General features: G+C 42.5%; 1 protein-coding gene across 5 annotated transcripts in view; it reads left to right on the forward strand.

Annotated features, from left to right (window-relative positions):
• TEAD4 (TEA domain transcription factor 4) overlaps positions 1-27,075 on the forward strand; it is a 59,713-nt gene extending 32,638 nt beyond the window's left edge. For 4 of the 5 annotated variants that reach the window (XM_072878730.1, XM_072878762.1, XM_072878755.1 and 1 more), the window contains 10 exons: positions 984-1,048; positions 1,979-2,041; positions 5,941-6,075; positions 6,929-6,972; positions 9,311-9,366; positions 10,143-10,273; positions 11,210-11,383; positions 22,306-22,446; positions 23,915-24,106; positions 26,833-27,075. In XM_072878730.1, coding sequence (XP_072734831.1) covers positions 984-1,048; positions 1,979-2,041; positions 5,941-6,075; positions 6,929-6,972; positions 9,311-9,366; positions 10,143-10,273; positions 11,210-11,383; positions 22,306-22,446; positions 23,915-24,106; positions 26,833-26,946 — 1,115 coding nt within the window. In that variant the 3' untranslated portion in view covers positions 26,947-27,075. The remainder of the gene's footprint in view (positions 1-983; positions 1,049-1,978; positions 2,042-5,940; positions 6,076-6,928; positions 6,973-9,310; positions 9,367-10,142; positions 10,274-11,209; positions 11,384-22,305; positions 22,447-23,914; positions 24,107-26,832) is intronic. The other variant, XM_072878737.1, reaches the window with a different exon arrangement.
• Positions 27,076-27,300: the final 225 nt, after the last annotated feature.

Here is a 27,300-nt window from a genome sequence, read left to right on the forward strand (position 1 = left end):
GGGTTATTTTTCCCCAGGTGCTGGACTTTGCATTTTCCTTTGTTGAACTTCATGAGATTCCTGTCGGCCCATTTCTTCAGTCAAGGTCCTTCTGAATGGCAGCATAGCCATCTGCTGTATCGGCCTCTTCACAGTTTTGTATTGTCTGTAAACTTGCTGAGGGTGCACTATGTCCATGTCATTAATGAAGATGTTGAACAGTATTTGCCCCAGTACACCACTAGAGACTTGCCTCTAACTGGACGTTTTACCACTGATTAAAGCCCTCTGGGCCCATCCATTCGGCCAGTTTTCAATCCACCTCCTTGTCCGCTTATCTAACCCATACTTTGTCAGGTTGCCTATGAGGATGTTATGGGGCACAGCATCAAAAGCCTTACTAGAGTCTATATATATACAGCTCTGTACTCATCCACCAAGATAGTCGCCTCACTGTAGAAACTATCAGGTGGGTTACGAATGATTTCCCATTTGTAAATCCACGTGGACTACTTCCAATCACCTTCTTGTCCTTCATGTATCTGGAAATGGTTTCCAGAATTATATGCTTCATCACCTCCCAGGGATTGAGGTGAGGCTGACTGGCCTGTTGTTTCCTGGATCTTCCTTCTTGCCTTTCTGAATGTTTTAGGGTGAGTGGCTTTCCTTTTTCTTCTTTGTTTGTACTGGCGATCTTGATCCATGTTTACAGCTTCTACACACTGTGGTAATGTAATTATTAAGCAAAGCATATGATTCTCCTTTTTATTGGTAATTTTAAGCTATACAGATGCAAACTGGGAAACAGAATTTGCAGCCCAAAGTTCTGGTCCTAAAACTCAGATCTCTGCCATGTGAACCAATTAATACCTTTCTAAGAGAGAAAGTAGTGTGACAGGGTATCACCCCACTGCTGATCTCTATAGATAGATAATTCCATTGTGCATCTTTTCCCTGGGGTCATAGCTTTCTAAACTTGTATTTGCATTATTTCTCTGTTCCAGGCCGAAATGAGCTGATTGCCCGCTATATTAAGCTGAGAACAGGGAAAACACGCACAAGGAAACAGGTAAGTGTAAAGTTTTCCCTGTAAACATTAGCTTCTTTGGACCACTAGACATAATGAGGGCTTATGAGAACGAATCCCTTTCTGTTCACTTGCTGTTACTTTCTGGCTTTGCTGGAAAGAGGTTGTTGTGCTGAGCTGGTTAATAAGGATGGTGGGAAGAGTCAGCTCAGGCATTTTACAGTAGGACTGTAATGCTCATGTCTCCCAACCACATCCTGACACACAAATTTTTCTACTGTTAAACAGTGTGTTATTTTGTTTGGTCTACTAATGAACGTTTCAGTGAACATCAGTGGTCCTCTATATGAATATTCTTTGTTCAGCCCAGACAGATGGACAGCAATTGTGATTTTGAAAATATCTGGCATCACAGGATGAAAAAGGAATCTTTGTAATTTGGGAATGATAGTCCAGGCTATGCTGGCCAAAGCCCTGAGCAACCTAGACCTGCTTTGGGTAGGGGGTTGGTGGATGACATCCAGAAGTTCCTTCCAACCTAAATCATTCTGTGATGCATTTCAGCCCACAGTAGATACGAGGAAGTTCTGAGAGTCATTATATAACAGTCAGGAAGGGATATGGAACATGGGTTTCCCTTCTCCCAAGAGGAGGCCAAGATGGGAAGCAGAGAGATCAGAACTCTCAATCCCTAGATTTAAGGATGGGTTCTTCAGTTTTAGATGAGGTCTCTGCCTTGATAAAGCCATTTTAATTGGAAAAGGCCTTAAATGGCCCACCTTTGCTGGTCCCCCACCTCATTTCATGACACTTAAGTTATGGTCAGAAAAGCATCTCGTTGCTACCTCAACCCCCCCTCCTCTTAACCCTAAATAACTCCCTATTGAACAAGATGCCTAAAGTATGTTTACTTCTGCAAGTAGCTACCAAGTACTCCTCTGGAATGAAGATGGATTTTGTCTTTCAATGCAGGTATCTAGTCACATCCAGGTCCTGGCAAGGCGGAAAGCTAGAGAGATCCAAGCCAAGCTCAAGGTATGATGAGTATCATTTAACATACCACGCAAGCCCTCTGACTCAGACATTCCCTCATCCATTCCCTCTTTGAATAGCTTTAAAAAAGGGTGAGATTAGCCACTGAACTCTAGTAAGCTAGGGAGGAAAAGGTACTTCCCAGGAAGTGTTGTGCAAACACTTGTATTGTTGTAGCTCTGTGACGTCTGGAGCAATTCTATTTAAAGACTAAAGAAACAATAACTTTAATTTTTATGTGTCTGATTTCTACCTCTGGTTTATGTTGCTGTCATCGAAGTCTGAAAGACCCTTAGACTTGGTAGTATGCCAGGAATGTTTACCTGAGAAGGAGGGGCTTATGGATACAAATGCTGACAAGTAATCAGTCCCTGGTGCTGTGGTGGCCTTGGGAAAGGGTAGCCTTACAGTTACTGCAGTGCTAGTTCCACCTCTACTCATGGTAGTGATGTGGAGTTGTCCGTAAGAAAGTGTTCTGAGTTGGCATAACCACTGAGAGGAAGCAATAAAGCCAGCTGGCATCTTCTCACGTAAAATGATGCCAGCTGAATAGACTTTGCCCCTTGATTAATTCAGATCTAATTTGAAGAGGCCTGGGCTAATGAGAAAGAAAATGGTTGACTACTTGAGCAAATCTGTGTTTTTCTTTCTATAGGAAGAGCTCTGAGATCACACTAATGAACTGATACCTCTTGACATTTGTTTCCACTCAGATTTGAAGCAGGGAGATGGTTTATGTCCTCAGACTGAATTGCCAGAAATGTCAAGAAGGTCAAGTTTATAGGTGACAATTGCACAAGAGGGTGTCCCCTGTTAGAATGTGAGCCATCCAGAAAGGGCTCGCTGAGCAGGATGTGAGGTCAGGTCCTCGTTATGTATCACTGAGACAGCCAGAGAAGGAAGGTGCATGCTGACCTTCCTGATTTGGTATGGCAATAAGTGATCTGGAGGGAAGTGTGTTTGCTTCCCTGATCTTCCATGTTTCAGGTGATGATGAGGATTTTGACAGCCCAGTCCAGCCCTGACTGTTGAGTGGATGGCTGTTAGTGCTTCCTCTTGGCTGTCTGGTCACCTCCTTGCTGGGCATCAGGAGAAGTGGACTGTCTGTGAGTGAACTGTTGGCACTCAGTCTTGACCAGTGCTGTAGTGCATGCATCTCTATTGCAAACAGTGATTACCTCTAAGTCATGACTGCCCCCCCGCCACCATCCCATCCCATCCCCAGGTCCATTTTAGAAAATGGTGTTGTGTCTGTCATTAGCCTGTTGTGTTTCCAGCTGCTCTGATAAAGAGATGGAGCCACAAATTACAACTATCTAATTCAGTGCTCCTGGGTAGGGCTGCCTAAGCTTGAAACCTGTGGTGCTGTTAAGTGGTCAATTCAGGTGGAGGCCTGCTTGAGAGGCAAGTTAGAGTGAGTAGGAAACAACAACTGCCCAGGGTGTTAAAAGATTTACTGCTGCTTATATCTGTAACCTTGATTCTGTTCCTTGCATGTCACAGCTCTGGGATTTGGCATGATTGAAAAGCCAGTCAGCCGAGCCTGTTTCCACTTAGCACACAGGAGCTGGCCGTTTTTGTTGTCGGGGAACGAAGGTGTCTCAGGGAGCTCCATGGAACCATTGGTTGTTCTCCTTTTACATCACCCCAGGCCATGCTGTGAGCTCTGCGCAGCTGCCTGCAGTGAACCATTCCCCAGTACCAGACTGTTCCTTTCTGCCTGCAGAGGCAAGTCTGCAGCACTGATTCAACTCATTTACTTCTTTGCTTTCGCTAGTCATTTTCATAGAGCAAGGAAATGAAACCACAAAAGCTGCTGCCCTTCTTCCAAGTTCCTGCTGATAGCTGTGTGTTCTTCTATCACTGTTCATTTTCCGTAGAGAGTATACGTTTTCATATTTATATCCTAGAGATCAGAGCAGCTACATGCTGACTTTTCAGAGCAATTACTATAATACTACCATCTCCACAGAAACTGGAGTGTCTTTTCTAAGTGTGCACTGTGCCTATAACAGATAAAGGTGGGAAAGCAGGGCAAAGCCTGGAGAAAAATCTGTTCCCAGAAATCAGTAGTTTTCCATGTCCTGGGTGCCTAATAGATATCACCTGTACTAAGGAAAAAGAGGGAAACTGTGGTGGTGGTATTACTATTATTTATTATTATTATTATTATTATTATTATTATTATTATTTATTATTTTGCATTTTGAGAATAATAAAAGAAAATGCGAACATTGCAAATGTTTGGCAAAAGTTTTTGTTGCTTCATTTTCTTTTTTTTTTTGTACTGGAAACATGATACAAATGAATACAGAACTGTTAGCTGAAAGAGAAAGGAGATGTCTTTTACAAAAGCATGCTTTTAAGAGCAGTCTGTCAGGCATTTAAACAAAACAGAAAAACACAACAGGGGTTAATAGATAAAATCTTTTCCCTTCTTAATTCTTCTTTTTTTTTTTTTACTTTAATAATTCCACAAGTAAATGCTTCTTCCCCATAAACTCATGTATAAACTCAGGTAGACAAATACAATTTTTCCAGTGAGAAAGTAAGGGGAGGAAAAAATCTTTTTCTGCAATGGCAACTGGGAAATGGTCCTTATGCATGTCATGAAAAAACAGAAAAGAATCCTTACCCTTAAAAATGTTGTAGGTAATCCTTAAAGTATTCCCTAAAGCATAATTTAAACTGGATTCTGAAAAATTTTCCCATAGCTTTGGAGAATCTTAGGTACTTTCTCAGCAATTAAAATGTTTCCCTTCCATTCACTTGAATGGTACTAATAGGAGTCACAGATACTGTAAAAAAGAAGATAGGTAAGTTTTGCCCATTGCTACTGATCATTCCACTTAAACATTATCATTTATTCTTGAGCTTTTGTTATGTCTCCTCCAAATGTTTTTGTGTTAGACACCTCAGAATCCCTGGGCTTTGAACTTTAGAAAACCTTAGAGAAAGCGAAGGGGTTAGAGAGGCTGGAGACCCAAGGGTGAGAACTTACTGCAGTTCAGTGAATGCAAGTGGAAAGTGAGAATTCTTGAAGACGACAGCAACAGCTTACCTCTTTCAGCAGTTTCTCCAAGCCATGAATTCATCTGTGGCATTGCCATTATTATTATAATGTCACAGATAAATGTGGAGTGTTTGAAGGATGAAGATTAATTGTAGGGGATGTAGGAGGAAAGGCAGAACGTGGGGAAGTGCTTTTGTTTGTCTATTTATTCCTTGGAAGAAGAAATGAAGAATGCTATTTGTTTTAAACATACATCAGACCCCCTAGTTGTTGCACTGTCATTGCCTGTAAAAATGTGTGCAATTCCACAGCCCCGTTAAAACACAAAAAGGAATGTCTTTGCATATGTGCCCTGGGAGGTTACTAAGATTTCCTGTTTCCCCAGGGATGGGAATAAAATGATCAACTCTACCTGAGACTAATGCAGTCCCAAATTGAGGTAGTCTTTTTGCAGTGATGATGACAAACTCCTTTTGTGAGCTTGTTCTTAGAGTGTTTTTTTGATAAGCAAGAGTCTTTCCCACTGAATATTCTTATCAATGATTAAAACACAAGAGTCAATTAGGATTGTACTTTCCATAACAAAACATTTCAGCTGTGCAGCTGAAAGCCTTCAGACAGAAAGGATAAATGCTTAGCAGTCTCTAAACCAGTGATCCCAGCATTTCAGAAAGGATGATTAACCATATCTGAAGTAGTAATGGGTGAAAGACTTACATGCTTTGAAGAGTTCTTAGGACAGTTATTGGTGAGTCTGCTGCCCAGGTTTTCGGAGATGCTTGTTCCCTACAAAGAAGCTGATGAGAATCCTGGTTATGCAGCATTAGACCAGACAACTTGTTTATCATTATAATAATTCTGTTTTTTCTGTTTCTACTCTTGCCCATAGGATCAGGCAGCTAAAGATAAAGCCATGCAGAGTATGGCTACAATGTCATCTGCCCAGATTATCTCTGCAACTGCCTTCCATAGTAAAATGGCCTTGCCTGGTCTCCCACGACCAGCCTACCCTGCTGTTTCCGGGGTGAGTGAATCAATGTCTTGGAAGGGTTGGGCTGAAGACGCTTGAGTATTTGAAAGGGTGTTGGGACCTGCTCAGGAAAATCCTGAGAACATCAGAAAGAATGGGCCAAAAGGTACTGTCTTTGTAGAGGAAATCTGTCGTATGGCTTCAACAGTTTGGGTCTGATTCTTTGCTCACACCGATGTAAAACAATAGAGTTTCGCTATATGCTTTTTTTTAAAATGACACAAGTGAGAGAACAATCAGATCCTTTGGGTTTTCAGCTGCCTGAAATATTTTTAGGTGTCTGTATCACTTTCTTAATCCACGATCTTGTTGGATTAAAACTATTTGGGCCATCCTGACCGTTTCTCAAGCTTATCATTCCCAAGCTCATCCTGAGTGCTTAGATCACAAACTGATGGCCCTTATATAAAATACTTACTAGAGGAGGCCTGTCGGCATCCCTTAACCTTTGAGCTGGGCCTAGTGAGCTTTTGCTGAGCATTGATTTCTGCCAAAATGCTCCTGTGGTGCTCTCCTGGGGAAAATGGTCTCTCCAACAGAGTAAGCATCATTAAAGCTTTGGAGATGTAGGCACAAGGTGCATACATAGTATTTAACATTAAAAACCTCTACTGGGGCAGTTGCTTGCATGTCACTAGTAGTAGCGTGTAGAAAAAAAACAAAGACCAGTCAGCACCTCCACAAGGATGAAAGCAGGAAGATAGGAAGATAGAAAGAAGAGAGATAGCTCAGTCACATCTTTAAAAGCCTGTGAGCTTGCAGTTTCTTTCCTCAGAAAGGAGCAAGCCTTGCTTTTCATCTCTGTCCTAAGAGTGGTGACTTTTGCCTGTATGTTGTTCTCTTGCAGTTTTGGCAAGGAGCTTTGCCAGGCCAAGCTGGATCTTCCCAAGAGTGAGTATTCCTTCATGTAAGCATCCAAAGCAGGTGCTTCTGCTGCTTCCTCTATGCTGCCTGAGGAACACCATTAGTGTATTATAAACCTTGTAATAGCTAAGATAATGTAGTCTTTGCTTGCAGACAGATTCCCTGATCGTGGATCTGAGACTTAAGGCCCATGGTTGAAGCCAAACTGAGAATCATGAGAGAATCTTAAATAGATAAAACCCTATGTCTTCATATGGTACCTTCAACATGGATTACACTCCTTTAATGTGTCCCATGACTCAAGCAGCCCAATATGTTTTTTTTTAGGGAGCTACTGAATCTAGCAGCCTGATAGAGGTGAGGCTGCTGCAACTCCATGCTCCCAAGTTCAACCAGTAGCGAGGCTGAGCATATATTCCCGGTAGGCACGCACACAAACATGCATATACATTGCACATACACACATATACACATGGCTGGCCACACAGAACAGCACAGACAGACAACGCTCAGCACTCACACAAATACAAACAGCACCAACAGCCTCATCCTGTACCCCTCTCTGGCTGATGAGGGTGAAGGTGTGTTAGTGGGAAATACACATGCACTGTGGGTCCATCCAGTAGCTGCCCTGGGATCCCTTGTCTCCCTGTATGCTGGCACCCAGGCAGGTAAGCCCTTGAGGACACAGCCCCACTCCAGTTGCTAGTGCAGGCCTCTCACTCACACACACAAACACATATGCATGTGCACAAACACACACACACTGAATCTCTCCAGTAGCTGGGTCTTCACTTTCCCCAGTTTGCCTCCCACAGAGATAAATACACACACAAACTCATCTTTCAGTCGACCTCCAGACTCCACAGTCTCTCTGTCATTTGGCCTGAACCTCTTGGTCCCTCTGAAAGCATCCTTACCCCTCAAGACACACACAGCTGGCTCCCAAACCATCTACTTGCTGGCTAGTCTGGCTTGATAATTGCTAGTGATCACACCCTCACTTGCTGCTGGCACTCCAGAAACACACACACATAGACACAGAACTGAGAGCTCCTCATGCAGGAAAACAATTAGAAATAATTTGGTGAGAAGATAGGACAGACTGCTCTGACAAGGTGCAGGGCATGGACAGACAACTGTACTGACCTTCTTACATGCGACTGGCACCTTTTATCACCATATTCTCCCTAAACATCCCCATAATAAATCTTGTGCAATCCCAAAATGCTCTTCCCTTGCATCCCATAGCATGTCCTATACCATTTAGGCAGTAACCCCCTCAGTTTGTAAGGTGACTGGTTTGTAAGCCTCCCCAGCTGGCTCACTGGGTTGGTTTCACACCTAGACAATGGGGCTGATGGCTCTCCTGTGACAGCCCTGGCAGGGGCTCTGTTTCTCTGACAGGATTACTGGGGCTCCCCTGCCCCAGTGTGGAGATGAGCCTTTGATGGGCTGATCCTTCACCAGTGATGGCCCTGGGTGTAGTTGTCTCAGTGTATTATTCAGGTTGCTCTGCCTGCCATTGTTCTTCTGGGCTGCTTTTTTTGTATGGGGACACACTTTTTGTCACATAACCTAAGAGAAGCAATTTAAGCCAACTTAAGGACAAGCAGCTGGAAGGGAGTATGTTCTTCACGCAAGCCATGTGTTCCTGCTCTCTTGTGGTGCTATTGCTAATGTTTGTGGAGCAGATCAGGGAACAGATACTATTAAAATACCTTGTGGGGAAAAATGGCTAGTAAAAGAATAGAAGCCATCCTAGGAGGAACAAAAAGTATATTTTATGCCTTTAGCTTGAAAGTGAATGAGGAAGCATCAATGTGAGAGGTTCTTTTAGAAGCTTGAAGTATTTGCCATCCCTGATGTTAGGTGATGTTTCCAGATCCTGATTTTTTTTGCAGTGGTGTTAAAATGGAGCTGAGCTGTCTTGAAAGCTAGGTTCAGTTGTGGGTGTTGAACATCTCTGAATCTGGGCCTAAAAGTCTGAGAGGCATCCAGCCCAGACATATATCCACTTGCATAAATTTAAATCTGTCTGTGGTTGAAAGAAAAGGATAAACGAACGGGCACCAGCTATTAATAGGCTGATAAGGATCTCTGAATAACAATTGTGCAGGGAAAGACTGCTGAACACCTGCAGGGAAATCTTATTCAGTCCAGTCCTGGCCCCTTACTGTTTTTTGAGTCTTTCTCCATGACCCTCTCTTGCCCACACAGAAAGTAATTTCCTAAAGACACTTATGCCACTTTCTCCCTCAGGAGAAATACTTGATCTAATCTGTGCAAACAGTTGGTCAAGAGTCTTTTTGCTTTGTTTTGGTTTGGTTTTTTGTTAACCATCTCTCTTTGTGTACTTCCATAGTGTGAAACCTTTTTCTCAACAACCTTACGCTGTACAGCCTCCGCTGCCATTACCAGGTAGGTAAGGAAATATAGTTCCTTGCTTTGAAATTATATTCCAACTTCAAAAATAGCCAATACTTTAAAAAGTTTTTAAAATATTTTTTTTAAAAAATATTTTTACCTATCGAAATATTTCAGTGAGCCCCAAAATAATTTCCCCTTCTCACCAGTTCCCATCCTTTTACTGAGAGAGCTGAAGCGTTTTAATTTTGTTTTGTATTAAAAAACATTTTTTCCTGTTTTAGATTGGTTGTTTTGGGATTTCTTTTCCTCCTGGCTCAACAGAAAATAAAAGTTTACGTATCTCTACTGTTCTTCCACCATGCTGCATGTACTAGAACATTGTTTTCCATCATAACATGATTGCCTTTCCAATTTCCCATTAAGTGGAACAACAAATATCTTTTCTTTCTCAGTTTCCCCATTTTGAGAGGTTAATGGTCATGTTAATTGTGATGCTTCATTCTGATACTAAAGCAGTTTATTTCACCGCTCATTTAGGGCTCAATCTAGGTCCTCTTAAAGTTGCTGAACATGTTTTCTCTGGTGTCAAAAACAGGTAGATTGTCTTTCACATCATTACCAACACTGACAGTGCTGTCTTAGCTGAGGGCACCTGACAAGCCATTTAGAGCACAGGTAGAGTGAGGACCTTGTGAATGATATTTTTGCATGATGACTGAAGTCATAAGAAAATGTAACTAGTTGGCTTTGACAACAGGTGTTCTACTGGAAAGCTATTACCGACTTTTCTCTTTCTAAATTTTGTTATATAAATCCTGTGTGCTTAGGGTTTGAGTCTCCTACGGGCCTCTCACCTTCCCCATCAGCACCAGCTTGGCAAGGACGAAGGGTTGCTAGCTCCAAACTTTGGATGTTAGAATTCTCTGCATTCTTGGAACAACAACAAGACCAAGACACAGTAAGATACACACCTGACTTCCACCCCTCATTAATTTTTTGTCTTCAGGTAGCTCTTGGTTCATTGCTCTACTGAGAATAGAAAGCCATCTTTGGGAAACACAAGATATCCTTCTCTTAGAGGATAGAATTGCCTATAGTGATATAGCCAGCTCTGTGCCATGTGCTTCTGGCCTCCCTTCCCAGGGTCATGGATACATACCAGAGCTCAAGGCACTGAGGTCATAAGACAGTGGTACAGCCCCTGCTGGGCTATTCTAGCTGTCCCGTTCAGCCTTGGAGGACAGACCCAGAATCAGATGATGGTAAGATCACATGAAGCCACGTATTTCTCTGGTGCACTGGGGACTTAAATTTGGGGGCAAGTGGGATGAATTTGCATCCATGTGTTTCCATGGTGCCACCTATAAAATGGAAGTAGTAAGATTTGCCTGTCTCACTAAACCTTGTGATACTGCATCTTGAGACGTACATTGGTGGTGGGCTGGTTACATTTCCTCTGTCTGAGATAGGAAAGTTCAGAAAAGATGATAGTATTTGACTGGTACCTTGCTGTGGGATTTCAGGCAGCCCTTCATAGGACAGGAGCACTGATGTTTGACTGAGTGACCTATGACAGGTAACACTGTATTTCAGGTTATTTCAGACTATATAGCAGCAGCATGAGGCAATGGTTTAGGAGTGACTACAGGAAAAAAAAACTACAGTAATGTTTCAGAAGAAGCAAGAAGCATGGATGTATTGATAGGAAAGAAATAACAGCATGAGCTGGTGTTAGCAGAGATATTTCTGCTAATACTTCTCCTCTTTTAGATAAAAAAGTGCTATCAAATCTTCGGTGACTTCCAGTAGTCTTCTGTGAAGAATAATGAATGTTCAGTATGTACTGAACGGTACTGAACAATTTCCTAATTCCATGTTTTTCCTCTTCTTGCAGTATAACAAACACCTGTTTGTGCACATTGGGCAGTCAAGCCCCAGCTACAATGACCCCTACCTCGAGGCAGTGGATATCCGGCAGATCTATGACAAGTTCCCTGAGAAAAAAGGGGGCCTGAAGGAGCTCTTTGAAAGGGGGCCAGCTAATGCCTTCTTCCTTGTCAAATTCTGGGTAAGGGAAGGACCCTTTGTAGGGTACCCATTTGCTATGAAGTTCTCACTTTAAAAGCAGTGTCCTCACTAGCTGTTAGAAGTCTGTCGCCTTCCAACAACTTTTCCCTGTGCAAGCAATTTAATAGAGTCACGACTGTCACTGGAGATCTTTCCTTGACTGCACAAGGCCCTCATTCTGGCCTGGAGCAAGACGTATCTTTCACAATGTCATCTGTATTGTTGTTCTTGACTTGCGCCTGGAGATTTTATTTGCTAATGGTGACTTGGGCCCTTTAAAACTTTCTTTATGTATAAGAGAAGAATTCAGAGGAAATTATTCTCTGCATATTCTTATGTGTTCACTTCTCTTGGTGTTGAGTAGCTTCTCAGTCAGAGGCAACATTTTTCCATCTCTTCTCCTAACTCATTAGCTGCATTTTGTGTTATCCAAGTACTAATAATTTACAGATGCATATTTACTGCAGGCACAAGGACAGACAAAAGATAAGAGAGACATATAATGAAATTGGATTATGCTGATAATAAATTACTGAAATGACTTCTGGTAAGTTGGCAGAAATCAGCCTGGCAAAAGCCTACTCATTCAATTTGGTTTTTTGTGAGTTAGCTGAAATTTGCAAAAACTGTGCCATTGTGCTTCAGGGTACAAACAAAATAGTTTCGGTGACTGATATTACCACAGGTATTACAAGATTAAAAATAACAGCAGCTTGGGGTAGTTGCACACTAGATGGCTGAGGGAATGTGTAATGGGCTTTGGAGCCATTCACCTTGAGTTTAATAATTCTTATTATAATTCAACCCCAGGTCAGGAGTGAGATGATGAGAAATGAGCTTTCATTTCTCGTACTCTTCATAAAAACTGGCACTAGAAAGCCTCTTAATTGGTGCTTGCAGGAGAAGGAAGAGTTACCTTAAGTGCCTTGAGATGCAACTCCCCAGCTGTCCCAAGCCTAGCCTTTCCAGAACTAAGTTGAAGAATGTTGGCTGGGAGTCTGCTGTTCAAGCATCTGGTGCTTAGAGCGTTAGTTTTTGGTGATTCTTGGAGACCCATAATTTTACTACCTGCAGACTGTGTGCTACTGAGCTGGGTCCCTCATGGGATTAGCCTCTGTACTCTGGTACAACAAAGCCTGCTTGGGAAGGTCAAAACAAAAAGTAAAAGACCAGCCCTGCTCCAGGTGGAAGAGAAATACTTGGGAGAGACAGCAGCACCTTGCTGAGAAGGGTATCCTTTGACAAAATCTGGGTAGTGATTGCCCTACTAAGAACTGTCTGGAAAAGGAAACAGAAGTCTGATGTGATAAAAGAAAGGAAAAAGAGTAAGAGGGGATAGCTTCTAAGAAATGGTCATGAGAAAAGTAGAAGCTGCAACAGCTGCTTCCTGCTGTGGAGTAGGGATCCCAGGAAAGTCGAGGTGAAGAGCACTGGCTCCTGTGTGGTATCACTCTGAAGTGCTTTGGAAGTTTCACGAACCGAAAGCAAGAGCTTAGAGGGAGATGTTACGTAGAGAGAATAAAACACTTTGAATTACTTGACTTAAGAGGAGAGAAATCATAATGAAATTGTGATCTAGTGTAACTGTGATTTTATTTATCAAAAATGTTAGTGTGCTTTTGTGCTTGTGGGGTTGGGTTTGGAGATTGTGTTTGTTTGTTTTTTAATATCAGAAGGGTAAATGTGGCCTACATATCATGTCAGACCAACCTAAGTTAGGCTTTTGAAGGATTTACGTGGTGAGATGTCATTAAGTTGGACTCTTTCTGGGCCCATGTGAGGTGTCTGGTGTTTGGAGGGTATCAACTCACTGAAATTTGTCTTGCATAAAGAGATGTGACATTGGATTTGAAACACCTTTACTCCAATGTATACACGATGCCCTGGGGCTCTGCATCTGTACACTTACAATGACAGTGATATCTCTGGGCTTGGTTTAATATTTTGACTTTCTGATTCTTTTTTGGTAGCCTTGCATTGTTGAATCCCATCTGGAGTTAACATCAGGTTTTATTGGTGGAAACACTACAGGCTGTCACTTACAAATAAGCTAAGTTTACAAGTCATTGGTTGAATGGAAGCTGCTAAGGCTTTTAAGAAGTAAATCATTCAGTGTTGTATTTGTTTCTCAGTGTAGACAGTAGTAGGGGATGAAAACACCATTCCTGATGCCATATTTTGGATGAGAAAGGATTGGGGCACTTTTATGAATTGCGCTGTGTTTCACAGGAGTACTTAAATTAACCCTGTTGTAAGATTTCAGCTAGGATCTCTAAAGCAATATAACTAAAGCAGTTCCAAAAAACTTTTGCTCCATAAAATTCGGATTTTTTTCAGGAAAACTCCAAACCTTTTTGTTGCAAGACTTTGTATTCAACATGCCTGAAATATTGTGGTAATGCAGTCTTATACTTAAACAAAGCATGTGAGCCATGCCTGTAATGCACCGTGCTACACGTGTCATGGGACTTCCTGAGTTCGGTGTATTGCAACAGATGTGTATAGTGCAACCCCCCCAACAATAAACACTTTTCACAGATAACGCAATGTGATCTAAAAAAACAGTTTAACAGAAGAAAACTAGATTTCAGCTGAGATTTTTATACCCCTCTGCATTTTTATACCTCTGTAACAGTATATGCTAGGGTGCTTTTTCATTTTGCTGCCTGATTGCTCTGGACAGCTATACAAATATACTGTTAATGTCCAAATATGTGTTGGATAAAGCAATTACTACACTGCTGAATTTATAGCATCATTTTAGCATAAAAGTATTATCCAAAAGCAAATTACTGATAACCTTAAACTTGGTGAGTAGAGTTAAATACTTGAAGGGGTGTTTTGAGACATGAAGATATGACTGATTTTTCAAAGGTTTTGAATTGAAGTGGTGGTTGCATGTGACAAAGACTTAAAAAATCAAGGCATTGAATAAGTTGGTTTGGTATTTATGTAGTTTTAGGCTTGAAAAACCTGAGGCAGGAACCTGCCATTACTGCACTAAGCATTGAATATACCAGATGATCTGTTGTTTACCAGAAGCCTAACTAAAAACCAGGGTCAGGGTTTCTTGACGTCACTGATAGCAGTTAGGATCTAGTGTGACTGAGAAAGAGATGTTCATGTTTGTTCAGTGGTGCTTTAAATTATTTATACAATAGCTAAGAGTTAAAAGTTGATTAGTTTGAAACATAAGCAGTGTTTGCAATTCTTCCTTGATTTTGGCATTGGGAGTTTGGTACAATGAACTAACTCTTGGACTTGGATTGGCAAGTTGTGTATGACATCTGTGTGACATTTCTCTGTGCTCCAAGTGTGTTCTAGCACACGACAATGAATGTGAGACATTAGCCTCTCAACACATGGGCAGTGGCAGCTCTGCTCTTTTTCAGTGTAATATTATCTCTACCACCTGTTACTTGGTTCTCCCCATGAACTCCTCCTATATGCATCGTTATTAATAGTTTTGGGAAGAGGCGTTTTCAGGGCTTTGCACATTAGTAGAGTGGTGCACTTGCACCTTAAAGCTTTCAGAAGTTGTGAGACTCTGGGTGGAAGATAGAAGGAAAATTACAAACCAGGAATGCAGGACAGGCAGTACTTTGTCCAGAGCAGCCATCTGCAGAGGGGTGGGTCAGGGGAATTGCTTGGGAGACCTTTCCTGCCAGTGATGAATATATGTAGTTATTTCTTTTCTCCTCGGTGATAGGCAAGCTGGACCAGTCAAATCACTGAGTGTTTTCTTTCCAGTAAATAAATTATACTTTTGTGGAAGGGGCTGAAAGGGTGGGCTGGAGACTGCTGTCCTGTACGTGGCTTCTCTCCTGTACCAAGCAAGCAAATCCAGTCAAAACAGCAGCAGTGCAAATTCCCTCGGCACCCTGCCCTGCCCACTGTATGCCTTCAATCTTGACCTGGCAGAAACTGCCTGGAGAGCAAGGAGATGGTAATTTGGTCTCCATGTCCATTCTGTCCTTGGCACTTCTTCTGCAGCAGCAAACAAGACAGCAGCTAGCAACAGAGGTTTTTATGATCTTTGCACATTTTTTCTGAGAATGGATCTGACAGCCCATTAATTTCACTTGCAGTCACCAGCACCACCTCCTACCAGTTGCTACCTTATGTAAGGCGACTCTTGTCAATGGCACTTCTTTCACCAAAGTTATTCCTCACAGTGTTCAACAGTATAGAGATTGTTGGCAGCAAAAAGCAGATTGAAAGATTGAATTGCTGAGGGAATCTGTCTGCTGGGTGCCAAAATAACACAATCCTTGGGGGATAGCTAAGTCGCAGCTACCCGTACTGTTGGCAAGGCCTTCTGCTATCTTTGGCTAGCTCAGAAACTCTCCCCTTTCCCCTTTCTTGGAGGCTGAAGCTGCAGTGGCACCGGTTTTGTACTGTTCTTAAAGAATTGTTCAGCATATGCTTTTCCATTGACCATGTGGGACCTGTGTGCAAGATATTGGCAAGCTATGGTTTCTCATGGCATGTAATGCCATTTGGACTCTTGTCCAATCATTGCTTTTCAAAGCCTCAGATAAGCTGAAGACTGATTCTCAGAGGTCACATTTCCTTATGTGAAGAATTTCAGAGAAATTTTGGTTCACAGCCTCATCCTAGTGGGAATGAGGCCCTTCTTGGTAATCAGTTGTGAAACTCAGTCCCACCAAAGATCAGGCAAAAATCTTGGCTTAGTATATGGTTAGGAGAGTGCACAATGCCAACTTTTCTGTAAGTGTTTCTTTCCTGGGGTTGCAGAAGTTGAGTGATGCACTCAAGCTCATCAGAGGTGTTTTCAGCAGAGCTGCTAGGAGACTCAGACCACCAATATGATTAAAAAAACAAACAAACAAACAAATGAAGTAATACTAGCTTGTTGAGGGTTACTATGCCCTTCCCTGAACAAATCCCTTATCTTCCATCTAGAAATCTTGTCTTGTAGGTATTTAAAAATTATGCTTACTTCTCTGGAAAGGAGGGAATCTTAGATGTTTCACCCAAAACAAGCTGGTCAGGTCTCTTGCATGCAATATGTAGATCTCTGAGATGTGCTAGATCACAGATACCTCAATGATTGTAGTTTCAGTATGTTTGGAAGTCATCATGCAAGCTATGGACAAGTACGTCTTCTGTGCTGAGCTTGCACAGTAAGTCGAATGCATCCCAGACACAGATTGCTGTTATGCTAGAATGTGCACAGCTTTTTGCATCTAGAACTTCTTGGACAGAAAGCCGGAACCCTGACTTTGTCAGGTAAAGTAGTATGGTCCAGCTGGTGGCTCATGACTCAGATTTAGCTTGTAATATGCTTCACCTATTTCATCTTCTACTTTGCCCTTGAAGAGATGGAGAACAGCTGTTTGAGTGCTGGACATCACCCAACCAGCTGAATGCTGCTGCTGCCCCAGCTGCAGTCCCACCCTGTTGCTAGCAGTAGCTAGTAGGAGCCTGGGGGGCAAGGCAACTCAGCCCATTAGCTACGGACTTTCCTAAATCCTGACTATGTCCCCTTTGGCTGCCTAGGCTGGGGTAAGGAATGTATTCAAGCATTATCTCACTTGTTGGATATACTAGTGCATTTGCCAGTGAGGAGCTGAGGCACCTAAGTTCTAGTCCCCAGGTCTGAATCACCTTCAGTTATGTATTCAACAAGTCCATGCATTCACAGACTATAAAGTGAAGATTAGCCTTCCTACTTGATGAAGTGCTGGGAAGATGAATTTCCTTTAAGTCATAGTCACTATTATTCCCTTGCATCTTTGAGGGATGGAATGTACTGGACAGAGTAAAGCAGACCTTTCTCTGCTCACCTTGGGTGCTCACCCCAGGACTGGGTGTGCTTCGACACAAGGTTTTCTTTAGAGGAAGAAACTCTCAAAGTGAAGAGAAAGGAAGAGTCCTTTCCCCAAAGCAGCCATGTGGTTTCTGGTCCTGATGACCTGAGTGTTGTGAGGAGCTCATAGGAATCTAGGCATGGAGCCCATAGCATTTTTAGATGTTAAGTTAAAAGCAGTATCTCTTTTGGCCATTAGAGACTCCATGATGTGCAGTATGATTTTGTCCTCATGCAATCCTGGGAAGTTTAACTGCATCCATTAGTGATTCACCTCAGTGTCCAGTTGATGTTTAGAAGTTAATTTGGCTATGGCAGATAACAGTGTTTTTCCTCAATTTTCTGCCTTGTCTCCCTTCAGGTAATCATCTCCATAGCTGGGAAAGCTAACAGATTTGAGTTCCGCTCCCGAGTGGTTCTTTGGTCTTGTATTCATGTACATGATTGCCATTTTCAGTTTACATGAATAAACCAGGTTGCAAATAATTTAAGAGCAGATATGTGTGTGCTAAATAATCTCTGGTACAGGGGCAGTAACTTCCACAAGAGGGTGGGAACCAGCAGCTGTAAGTAAGTAAATAAGCTGTAACTAACTGTAAGGCCTGCAGTATCTGTCTGAGCTGCTGCAGCTCCATTCTGCAAAGGTGAACTGCAGCCCTCAGCTAGCTGCTACTGTAATTCCGTGGAGCTGCTGAAATGCCATGTTTATGAGCTGAGATTTTCAGAGGTGGGTGCACAGCTCTTGTTGACTGACCACCCTAAGACATGCCTGACAGTCCTAGCCCATGATATGGGATGTGCTTTAGAATAAAAGGTGCAGTGTAAACGTCAGGGAGTTCCAACACGACCCCATTGCTTCACTGCAACAGAGCTTCCAGGAACCTGATTGTACATTATGTTAATGAACGGCAATGACTGCTTAATTCAAACAGTATTACCATAATTTTGCCTACTGCCAAATAGTTTGATGTTGATTAATTAGATGTTAACTAGCTGTGAAATTCTACACTCTGGTCTTTTGATGGGAGACTGGCCAAATTGTGGAGGCACCTAGAGTGGCTTCTTAGGGCTAGTAAAGCTTTTCTCATGAAGTGGAACTAGCACCTTTCTGCTTTGCCTCAAACTGACTGCACTTACTTCTTAATTTGCCGTTAAGAGTTTAGGGGAATGTAACGTTAAATTTACTAGTGACACCCTGAAAATGTTTGTCTGGTTCTGCAGTGAGGGCCTCCACCATATTTATGTAGCAATGGTCCGACCAAGCTTCTGTAGCCTTGACTGTTTGTACTTTTGACTCAGTGGGACAATTTCTTTGGAAAAGCGTATTTGGGTCCATACATTGTGTTTATCACCCCCAAGGGAAATAGCTGAACAATATTGTGAAGGACTACTAGTCTAGTTACTCTTTGGAGAAGGGAAGGAATTAATCTTTATTCAGACAGCTGGAGTATGGGTCAAATAAACAATACAGTTAGTTGCATTGACATGTAAATGAGTATTACAGTAACTCAATAAAAACCTAAACCAGAATAGAGTAGCACTGCTACTCTCTAATACATGTACATTTGTGGTGCAAAGTAGCTGCATAACTATAGTGGGGAAAATTTGATAGCAAGGACTCCAGCATGATCATGATAATTCACTTGGCAACCTGAATTATGATTAAGTCTGTAATGTCTGTGCCTTGTTCCTATTAATACCTGTGCTACCAGGTTAAAGCTAGCATGGATTTGCCCACATAGGCTACTCCAATGTAGACAAACCGTCCCAGCATAACACTGCATTATAGTCATTTAGCTGGTCATGACAATGTAAAAGCTTCCAATCTTCCTCCAACTGTTGTTTCCAAGTCTTGTGCAAAAGTTATCACTACCTCAGCGGTGCAAATGTGAATGATGTAAAATTATTTTTTAAAAAGTTTTAAATCCAAATTGTTTTACTGATGTATTTTAACACATGTGCCCAAATCTGTTTTCAGCTCAGTGAGGAGGCAGAAAACTCTGGGGGCAAAAAGGGATAAGTTGTCAAAAGAAGTCAGGAACCTATCCAGCTGGATAAATTGTTTTGTGACGCTGTCTTCTGAGGAGAAGCAAACATGCGAATAGCATAATTGCCAGCTTTGTACAACTATCTTCTGAAAAATCAGAGGATGCTCTGGAATATATAGTATGCAGGAGATGACAAATTTAGGAAAACATAAAGGGATGAGTGCACAGCTGGTGTGAACTGGTATTAATGTATTACGCATGTAGGGCCAAATGTATTCACAAGGGCTGAAGATCTGTCACTACTTCAGAGGGAGGGATTCTACTTAAAAGGGGGAGTCATAGAGAAGGCGGCCAGCCATTCTGACAAACTGACTTTCTTTCATCCATAATCTGTGGTGAAGATGGTACAACTGTTAAGGATTTTTGTAGAAACTGTAGGAAACAACACAGTCATTTTGAAGAGTGATTTGTGATCATGTATTTAAATACTGTAATGTTATGCTCTCCGTTAAGAGCAGAGTGAGCAGAGTGAAAGCTGTATGTCCATCCCTAATGCTGCCAGTGTTAATGCGAACATTGGAGCATTCTGTCATCTTGCCTGGACTGAATCTTTGTCCCACTAGAATTATCTGAATGCTACAACTACTACTCTAGGAGATACCCCAGGAGTTGCATTGCGCACTGTACTTCATGAAAAACCTATCCTAAATCTGTCTTTCACTTGCTTCTGAGTTTGTACGTTAAAAAAAAAAAACCAAACATGGTAATAGGATTTTATTGGTTTGCTCTTCTGTGGCATCATTTATCTAATGCAGATGGTAGTTTTCCTCTAGGTGGAAATATGTGTGCACAATAGCACAGTGGCAGCAATGCCCCAGTGTTATGCTAAGTGGAAAATGGAACTGGATTTTCTGAAATAAATGGAGAGATGGTTTATTTTATTTCCTTTCCTTTGCCACCTCCTCCTTCACACACCTGAAGTGGCAAGTTATCAGCCATGGGAATTGGATTGAATGGAAATACTGCACGTTATTACATGGCTGCTTTTCCTGCTAGTGCTTTTGGCATCACTGTTGACAAAAAGATGAATTATTCTGTGACAATAACTCTGTGTCATGGGAGCTGCTGGTGAGTGTGTGGTACAGAGATGGCCCAGCCTGACTGTCTAGGGACAACATTTAACTTGAAAGGAATGACAACAAAGCATGGCTTCTAGCAGGTTACTAGTTACTGCTGTAGTTACTCAAACCCAGCATTCACTGGAAGAAGCAGTCCTGCCTTCTGCTTTCCCTATTGCTCCCAACACATGTTCTTTGTCTGAACACACACAAGTGCTTCTGAATCAGGTCAGGGAACTGTTCCCACTGAGAACTAGCTGAGCAGTTCCTCAGTGAGTCTTATAATACAGCTACAGAAACATTTGTGTCAGTACAGGAGGAACAGGGAGGCACAAACTGCTCTGGGACAGTGAAACTGCTCTCCCCTGGTGTCAGGACCAGCCTGGTGTTATCAAACTACAACTTTGAGGTGCAGTTTCCCAAGAGGCTCAAGCCAACCTGAGTATGAATTGCTATCAAAACAGGCAGTCTTTGTGCCCTCAACTTTTGTGTGTGTGTTCTCACCTCTTCCAGGCCCTGCAGCTTTGTGGGGATCCAAGTGACCTTTCTTGTCTGACTGAAAACTAACCCACCAAAACCACAACAAAATTTGTTTTGGCTGGGATCAGCTCTCTCATCTGGCTAACTACAGAGTCGTACAATTGCTAATGGTGGCACAGAGGCAGCAGCAAGTTTGTGTGGCTACAGCTGGGGAGAAGGCTGGACTTGGCACTTTCTAGATTGACTTAAACCTCTTATGAAATTGCTACTTAAGAGAAATAAACTAACAGTATTATCTCATGGCAGAGAAGAGACAGGTATTTTGTATGGCGAAGAAAAGGGGGATTCATTATTGAGGTGGTCCAGTTCCAAGGCTAGCATTGCTTGTCCTAAGCTCTGCTCTAGATCTCGAATAAAAAACGTTCACTGACATCGGCTAAGAAAACCATGCTAGAATGGCATCTAATGCAGTCCTATTCACACTGTATCCACTGTAGCAGTAATACACTTTCTTCAGTTTCCTGTTTCCCTCAGATCAACAGGAAGAATAGAATAGTCCGAAGTAGCCTATGGGAACTGCTCATCGCTCTTCTGCTGATGTAAGCTAGCACCTGGGCTTGTGGAGTACAGAGAAGCTCTAACCTTTTAGTTTTGAAAGGGAGGAAGCCGAGCTGGGCATTCCCACACACCCTTTGTGTTTTCAGAGCTTAAGGGAACCTCCTCTTCTTTTCATAAGTGCGGTTTGAATGACCCCTGGTGGAAGCTTCAGACAACCAGGATTTTTAGGAGTTGGGTCCCAACATGAGGCTTCAGTTGCCCAACCTTAGGCATGCACATTTGAAAACTGTGGCTGCTAATGGAGATGGGGTCGTATTCAGGTGGAACTGGGCTGGATCCATCAGCAACCTACATTCCTTATGTTACATCCTGTCTACTTACATTCTTCATACCATAGTACCTGAGCCTAATGTGTGTGTATACTCACACGTTCCTTCTCTCTGCTCTGTCTCTTTCCCCTTACCTGCATATCCAGGGTGGAAAAGCTTTATTACAGTTGCTGTACCCTTATTTTTCCTCCTTAGTGAGGCAGCCCAGTCTAGCCTGTCTGTTGTATTGCTCTGTCTCTACAGTGCCCTCCTCTCTGCTCTCCACATGCTTTGTGAGTACCTCCATGCTGTCCTGGCACTGTTCAGTTATGGTAAATATCAGCTAAGGCAAGGGGCTGTCTCATATGTTTTTAATATGTTGTTAAGAGGATATTCCACCAGATTTCCCCAATGTGTATGCAAGTCCCCACCACCATTTTCTGAAGCAGGAACTGGATTTTAGTGCATACTCTTCAGATTTCCCCTGCTTGCTTGAGGCACATTGATCTGCTTAAGAAGCTTTGGACACTCCAATACCTTACAATCTTGGCTATGCAAGACCCCTTTAGGTAATGGTGAAAAAACACCACAACCATCTATTGATAACTATCTGTTTCTCTTGCCTTTTTTTTTGGCAGGCTGATTTGAACACCAATATTGAAGATGAATCCAGATCTTTCTATGGCGTTTCCAGCCAATATGAGAGCCCAGAAAACATGGTCATTACCTGTTCCACCAAAGTGTGTTCCTTTGGAAAGCAGGTGGTGGAGAAAGTGGAGGTAGGGAGCAGACACTTGGGTGCAAGGTCCTCTCTGGCTGCTGTTTTGTCACTTCAAGTATTTGCACCCTGCATATATCTCAAGGCAAAATATATCCCATGCTTGTTGTCAGGGAGATAAATGCCATAGATTATTATTTCTGAAACATGCAGGTGTAAGATTGCTCCAGCCTGCAACATGGCCTTGTCTCAGGACTTCATTGAAGGTCTGGTAGTGTTTGCTATTTTTTCCTTAAATCTCAGTTTCTGAAGACATGTGAATATGTAGGAGTCTCAGCTCTGGTGATTCTCTGGGTTTTTTTGAGGAGCAAAGAAAAGCTAGGAAACCTGGACCCTTGTTTTGTAGTCCAGAAAGGTGAAAACAAATAGGCAACACCTCACTCTCATCAGTGTTTTTAAACAGATCATTTTTAGACTATAGCCATTAATTAATAGACTGTAATAATTTACAGACTATAGTCTTATGATTTTATGAGGTTTATCTTAGTTGTTTGTACACTTACAGTTTGAGCAACAGTGGAGCTGCATAATTATGCATATATCTGGCATTGAATAAATTATTTCTGATGCCACGTTCAGCTGCTAAGAGAGCTGCTCTGACCTGCTTCCTGCTGCTCTCCTTCTCAAGGAGCCTTTAGATGCAGGAGGAGCGGCTGTGTGCAGAACACCAGGTGTTCTCATGTCAGCAGTCAGTTTGAGCTATTATCCTTTCCCAAGACCTGTCTCCAGTTATATGATAGACATGCCTGAAGACTGGTTATGTATTTGCATGATGGGATAGATAGACCAAAGAAAGGTGTCATGGTGCACAGGAAAGGAGACCAAGCTCTTGGGGTGAAAGGAGGTAATGGGCATTTAAGGGTCCGCTGTGAAATGATAGAATCCAACCTCAGCTTCCGCTCAAAGGAAGATGAAATATACAGGAGCTAAGATGTGAATGTGAACAAAAAAATCCCTCTGTGTAACATCGGCCAGACCCTCTCCTAACGGGGAGCAGAGATACTATGTTCTCTCTCACAGGTACCAGGCGGCTTTAGTCCTTTCCAGCTGTGAAGCATCCTGAGCATATGATTACCATCATTACTAGGAGTTTCCTGGTCTTGCTAAAGCAGTAGTTTTTCAGTTTATCCACATCTAATATTTTTCCAGTAGAGATGCAGACCAGAGTATAGCTGACAATTCGTCTGCTCCTTTTAGTTACCTTTCACAGCTCCTTGGCAGTTTGCTGCTCATAAACTGGAACCCACTGTTCTAAAGAAAAAAGAAATCAATCCAAAGAAATTAGAGGGCTCAAGGAGACTGACCTTGGTGTGAAGTACTGTAGAGGAATGATTAATCAGCTCATTACTGTTAGTAAAATGACTTGAAAATGCCATTGTAATTTTTCTGTTCTAAGTCCCTTTATGTGATTAATGCTACTAATGTGATAACATTAGCCCCATATGCCCCTTTTGTGTTTTACATTGCAGACAGAGTATGCACGCTATGAAAATGGACACTATTCCTATCGCATTCACCGTTCCCCTCTCTGCGAATACATGATAAATTTCATTCATAAACTCAAGCACCTTCCTGAGAAGTATATGATGAACAGTGTGCTGGAGAACTTTACTATCTTACAGGTGGGACTTTCAACTGTTTTCGTTGGAGCTTGGAAACATGTAAGCCCCATGCAGTTCACTGTTGTGAGTCAAAGCAGATTTCCTTTTACAGCTCAGCATCTAATTGAACTTAGTATCTCTCACATTTATTGCACCTCAAGGCCATTTATGGAGCTCTAGATATAGTAACTCATGCAGAGAAGCAGCAGAAGAAATTCAGACACCTGAGTAAGAGAGAGAAAAAAAGAAAGATAAAGGGAGAACTCATGAGGCAGAGAGATAAAGGAAAGAGAAAGAAGCAAAAGTCAGTGAAGAAAATGCTCATTCCACTATTGGATGAACGTTGAGGTCCTTTCTGTGCCCTGGCCTGTTTTGCAAGATAAAAAAAACCAAGAGCCCTGTTAAGTGGCTATATAATTTTGTCATGGAAAGAGTTCTTCACTGACCAGATGGGGGGGGGGGGGGAAGTTGTTTCCTCAGGACCATCCTGAACCTGGAAAGAATATGGAGGCACGTAAAGGAAGGGGCATGTTGGGGAAGCTCTGTGGCACCTTCATGAATCACTGCAACCTCTAGGTAGGGCAGTACTACAAGGCTACAACAACTAGATTTGCATTAGTGTCTTTGTTATACTAGGAGCCTTTCCAGGCTCAGATGCAGCCTAAATTTGGGAAGAGGGCAAAGACAGCTTAAAAGGTGGATTTTCCTAATGGACTGAGATCTGTGCTTGCCCCTACAAGACACGCCACAGATCTTCACCAGAGAACCTAAGGTTGGGTAAGTAGAAGAGATGCTAGAGGCTGTATGAAAGAATGGAAATCGAGTGGTCTTAATTCCATACTCTGGAGATCTTGTGGGACTTCAGGCAACTCATTTCGCTGCTCTGTGGCTCAGGTACCTCAGCTACAAAACAAGTTTAATGTCCTCATATTATTAACCTCACACAAGGTTAATATACCTCACAGGGCTTTAGGAGGCTTTAATCTTTCATGTTTGTACTAAAATCTTTAGCATCTGGAAGAAAAGAGGAGTATAAATGCTAAGAGTTTTTTTAGATGAGCAAAAGCATGAAGGGGGCAGGGACAGAGAGATGGAAGGCCTGTGTGCTGTAATCCATACTGAGGAACACTGTAACTGCTTTCTGCATGTTTCATTCCTCAGTCAGGCCAGCGCTTGCTATAAATTTTATGAACAAAGTTGTCATATAGTTATACTTCCTCTGGGGCTTTATGTTTTGAGTGTCCTTCCCTTACCTCCTGTCACAGAGAGGCATCTCATGTGGGTGCTGGCACAGCCTTTTATATATTGCCTTGCAGTCCTGCTCCCTGAGCAGCAGGCTGAGCATTTTCCACCCCCTACTCCCCACTGGGGAGCTGAAAAATGGTCATGCTTAATGCAAGGCATGCTGCTATTCCCCAGTCCCCACTACCAACTTCTGAGGCAAGTCTAATTATATTTTTTCTAGACTCTTTCATGAGCTTAGATAACCCTAAGCTCACAAGCATGATTTATCTTGCTTTGCACATTTTGTGCTTTGCACAAAAATTTGCAGATTTATCTATCTCTCCCAGGATTTCAGAGCCCATTTTTCAGAAAAGGCTCTGGTGCCTTACCACACCTGGATGTGTACAACTCACAACGGCTTGCAGAAGAAAGGAGAAGGTTTAGTTCAGCTGCAAACCCAATCATGAAGTAAGAAAAGAAAACAGAATAGACCAAAATCAGGCAGCAAAAATTAATAAGCATGTTTGAAAACAGCTATTTTCTTTCTGTTTTCACAAGAATGGTTGGGCTTTGATGCAGTTCAAGCCTCCAGCTGGTATGTTTTTCTTCTGCAGTTGAGTTGGTGCTACTGCTGATAAAAATGTATCTCCTCCAGCAGGAGAGAACTCCAAGCTTTAGCTATGGCACAAACTCAGATGACAAGAATGTACAAAGCTGTGCAGTGACAGAGAGGGAAGCTGAGTTAGGAGCTCTGGGTGCAACATTTCACTTGTCCCTGCCATGTACTGCAGGCAGTGCATGCTTCTGAAACTAGGACAACACTGTTCCATCACCATGCTGCTGATAGTGAGTCACAACGCGAAGAAGCTAAGGTTCCTGAGGGACCATAGAAAAAGAAATGGAAAAAAAAGGAGCTTCTGTAAGAATGCAGGAGTGTAACAGCCATCCTTCTCCTGACATCTACAGTATATAGAAGGGGAGGCGTAATGGAGTCAAACCTATAAGTCTGCTGTAAAATGAGTTCTACTCTATAATCCTCATGGTCTGTGTCTGCCATTGACAAGCAGGAGCAGATGGAGGAAAAGAACTGTTCATGGCTGTGATATATCAACACATAGATGAACAGCAGTGGATGTGCCACAGGAGGTGGCCTCTCTATACCCAACAAAAAAAGCAAAAAGATTTTCTGTGAAACACCTTCTCTCTGCTGAAATCTGCAACACCAGGGGGTGGGGAGTAGAGGACCCAGTGGACCTGCTTCCACTTATGTGGTCACTGCTTGGTCACAGCTTTCTTTTCTCCACAGCGGACTCTGCTCACCTCCCTGCCTCTTCACTGCATTGTAGTCCTGATGCTGCAAAAGTGCTTTGCTTGGGTGTGCGGGCACATAGACTGGGGGTTGTGGTGGCCGAGCTGTGTATTTCTCGGACACCAAAACAAACATTCCTGTGTTTCTCTGTTCTTTGCTTATTACTGACTTTTTGCTCTATGTTAAATGTGTTGGAATATGTAAGCAGAGAAACAGGAGTTGCCATCTCAGCTTCTTTTCCTTTTCTGTCTAGGTTGTGACAAACAGGGACACACAGGAGACCCTGCTGTGCATAGCATATGTTTTTGAGGTGTCAACTAGTGACCACGGTGCCCAGCATCACATCTACCGGCTGGTGAAGGACTAGAGACTCTCTGCCCTGAGTCGTCCATGGGATGCATGTCAAAGAAAAAAGCCCGTGCTTGAACAACCCCTGCCCTCTCATACCAAACTGAAAAATAAACTGCAGATATTGTGTATTTTCAGAAAAGCACCTCTGAGCTGTTTTGTGATTGACAGGGTCAAATAAGTTTTTATCTCCAGGTTTGCGCAAATAAGGAAAAGACTTGGAGTCACAGAAACAGGCAAATAACTGCTTAAGGGTTTCACCACAAACTGCATCCTCTGGAACATATTTCCCACAGAGCACACACAGGGTGTGATCATACACATAAAAGGAGTGGTATGCACCTGAGCATACAGGTAGGGCAATGGCAGCAGC

This window comes from Ciconia boyciana, chromosome 1 (genome assembly GCF_034638445.1).
Source record: "Ciconia boyciana chromosome 1, ASM3463844v1, whole genome shotgun sequence".
Taxonomy (NCBI): Eukaryota; Metazoa; Chordata; class Aves; order Ciconiiformes; family Ciconiidae; genus Ciconia; species Ciconia boyciana.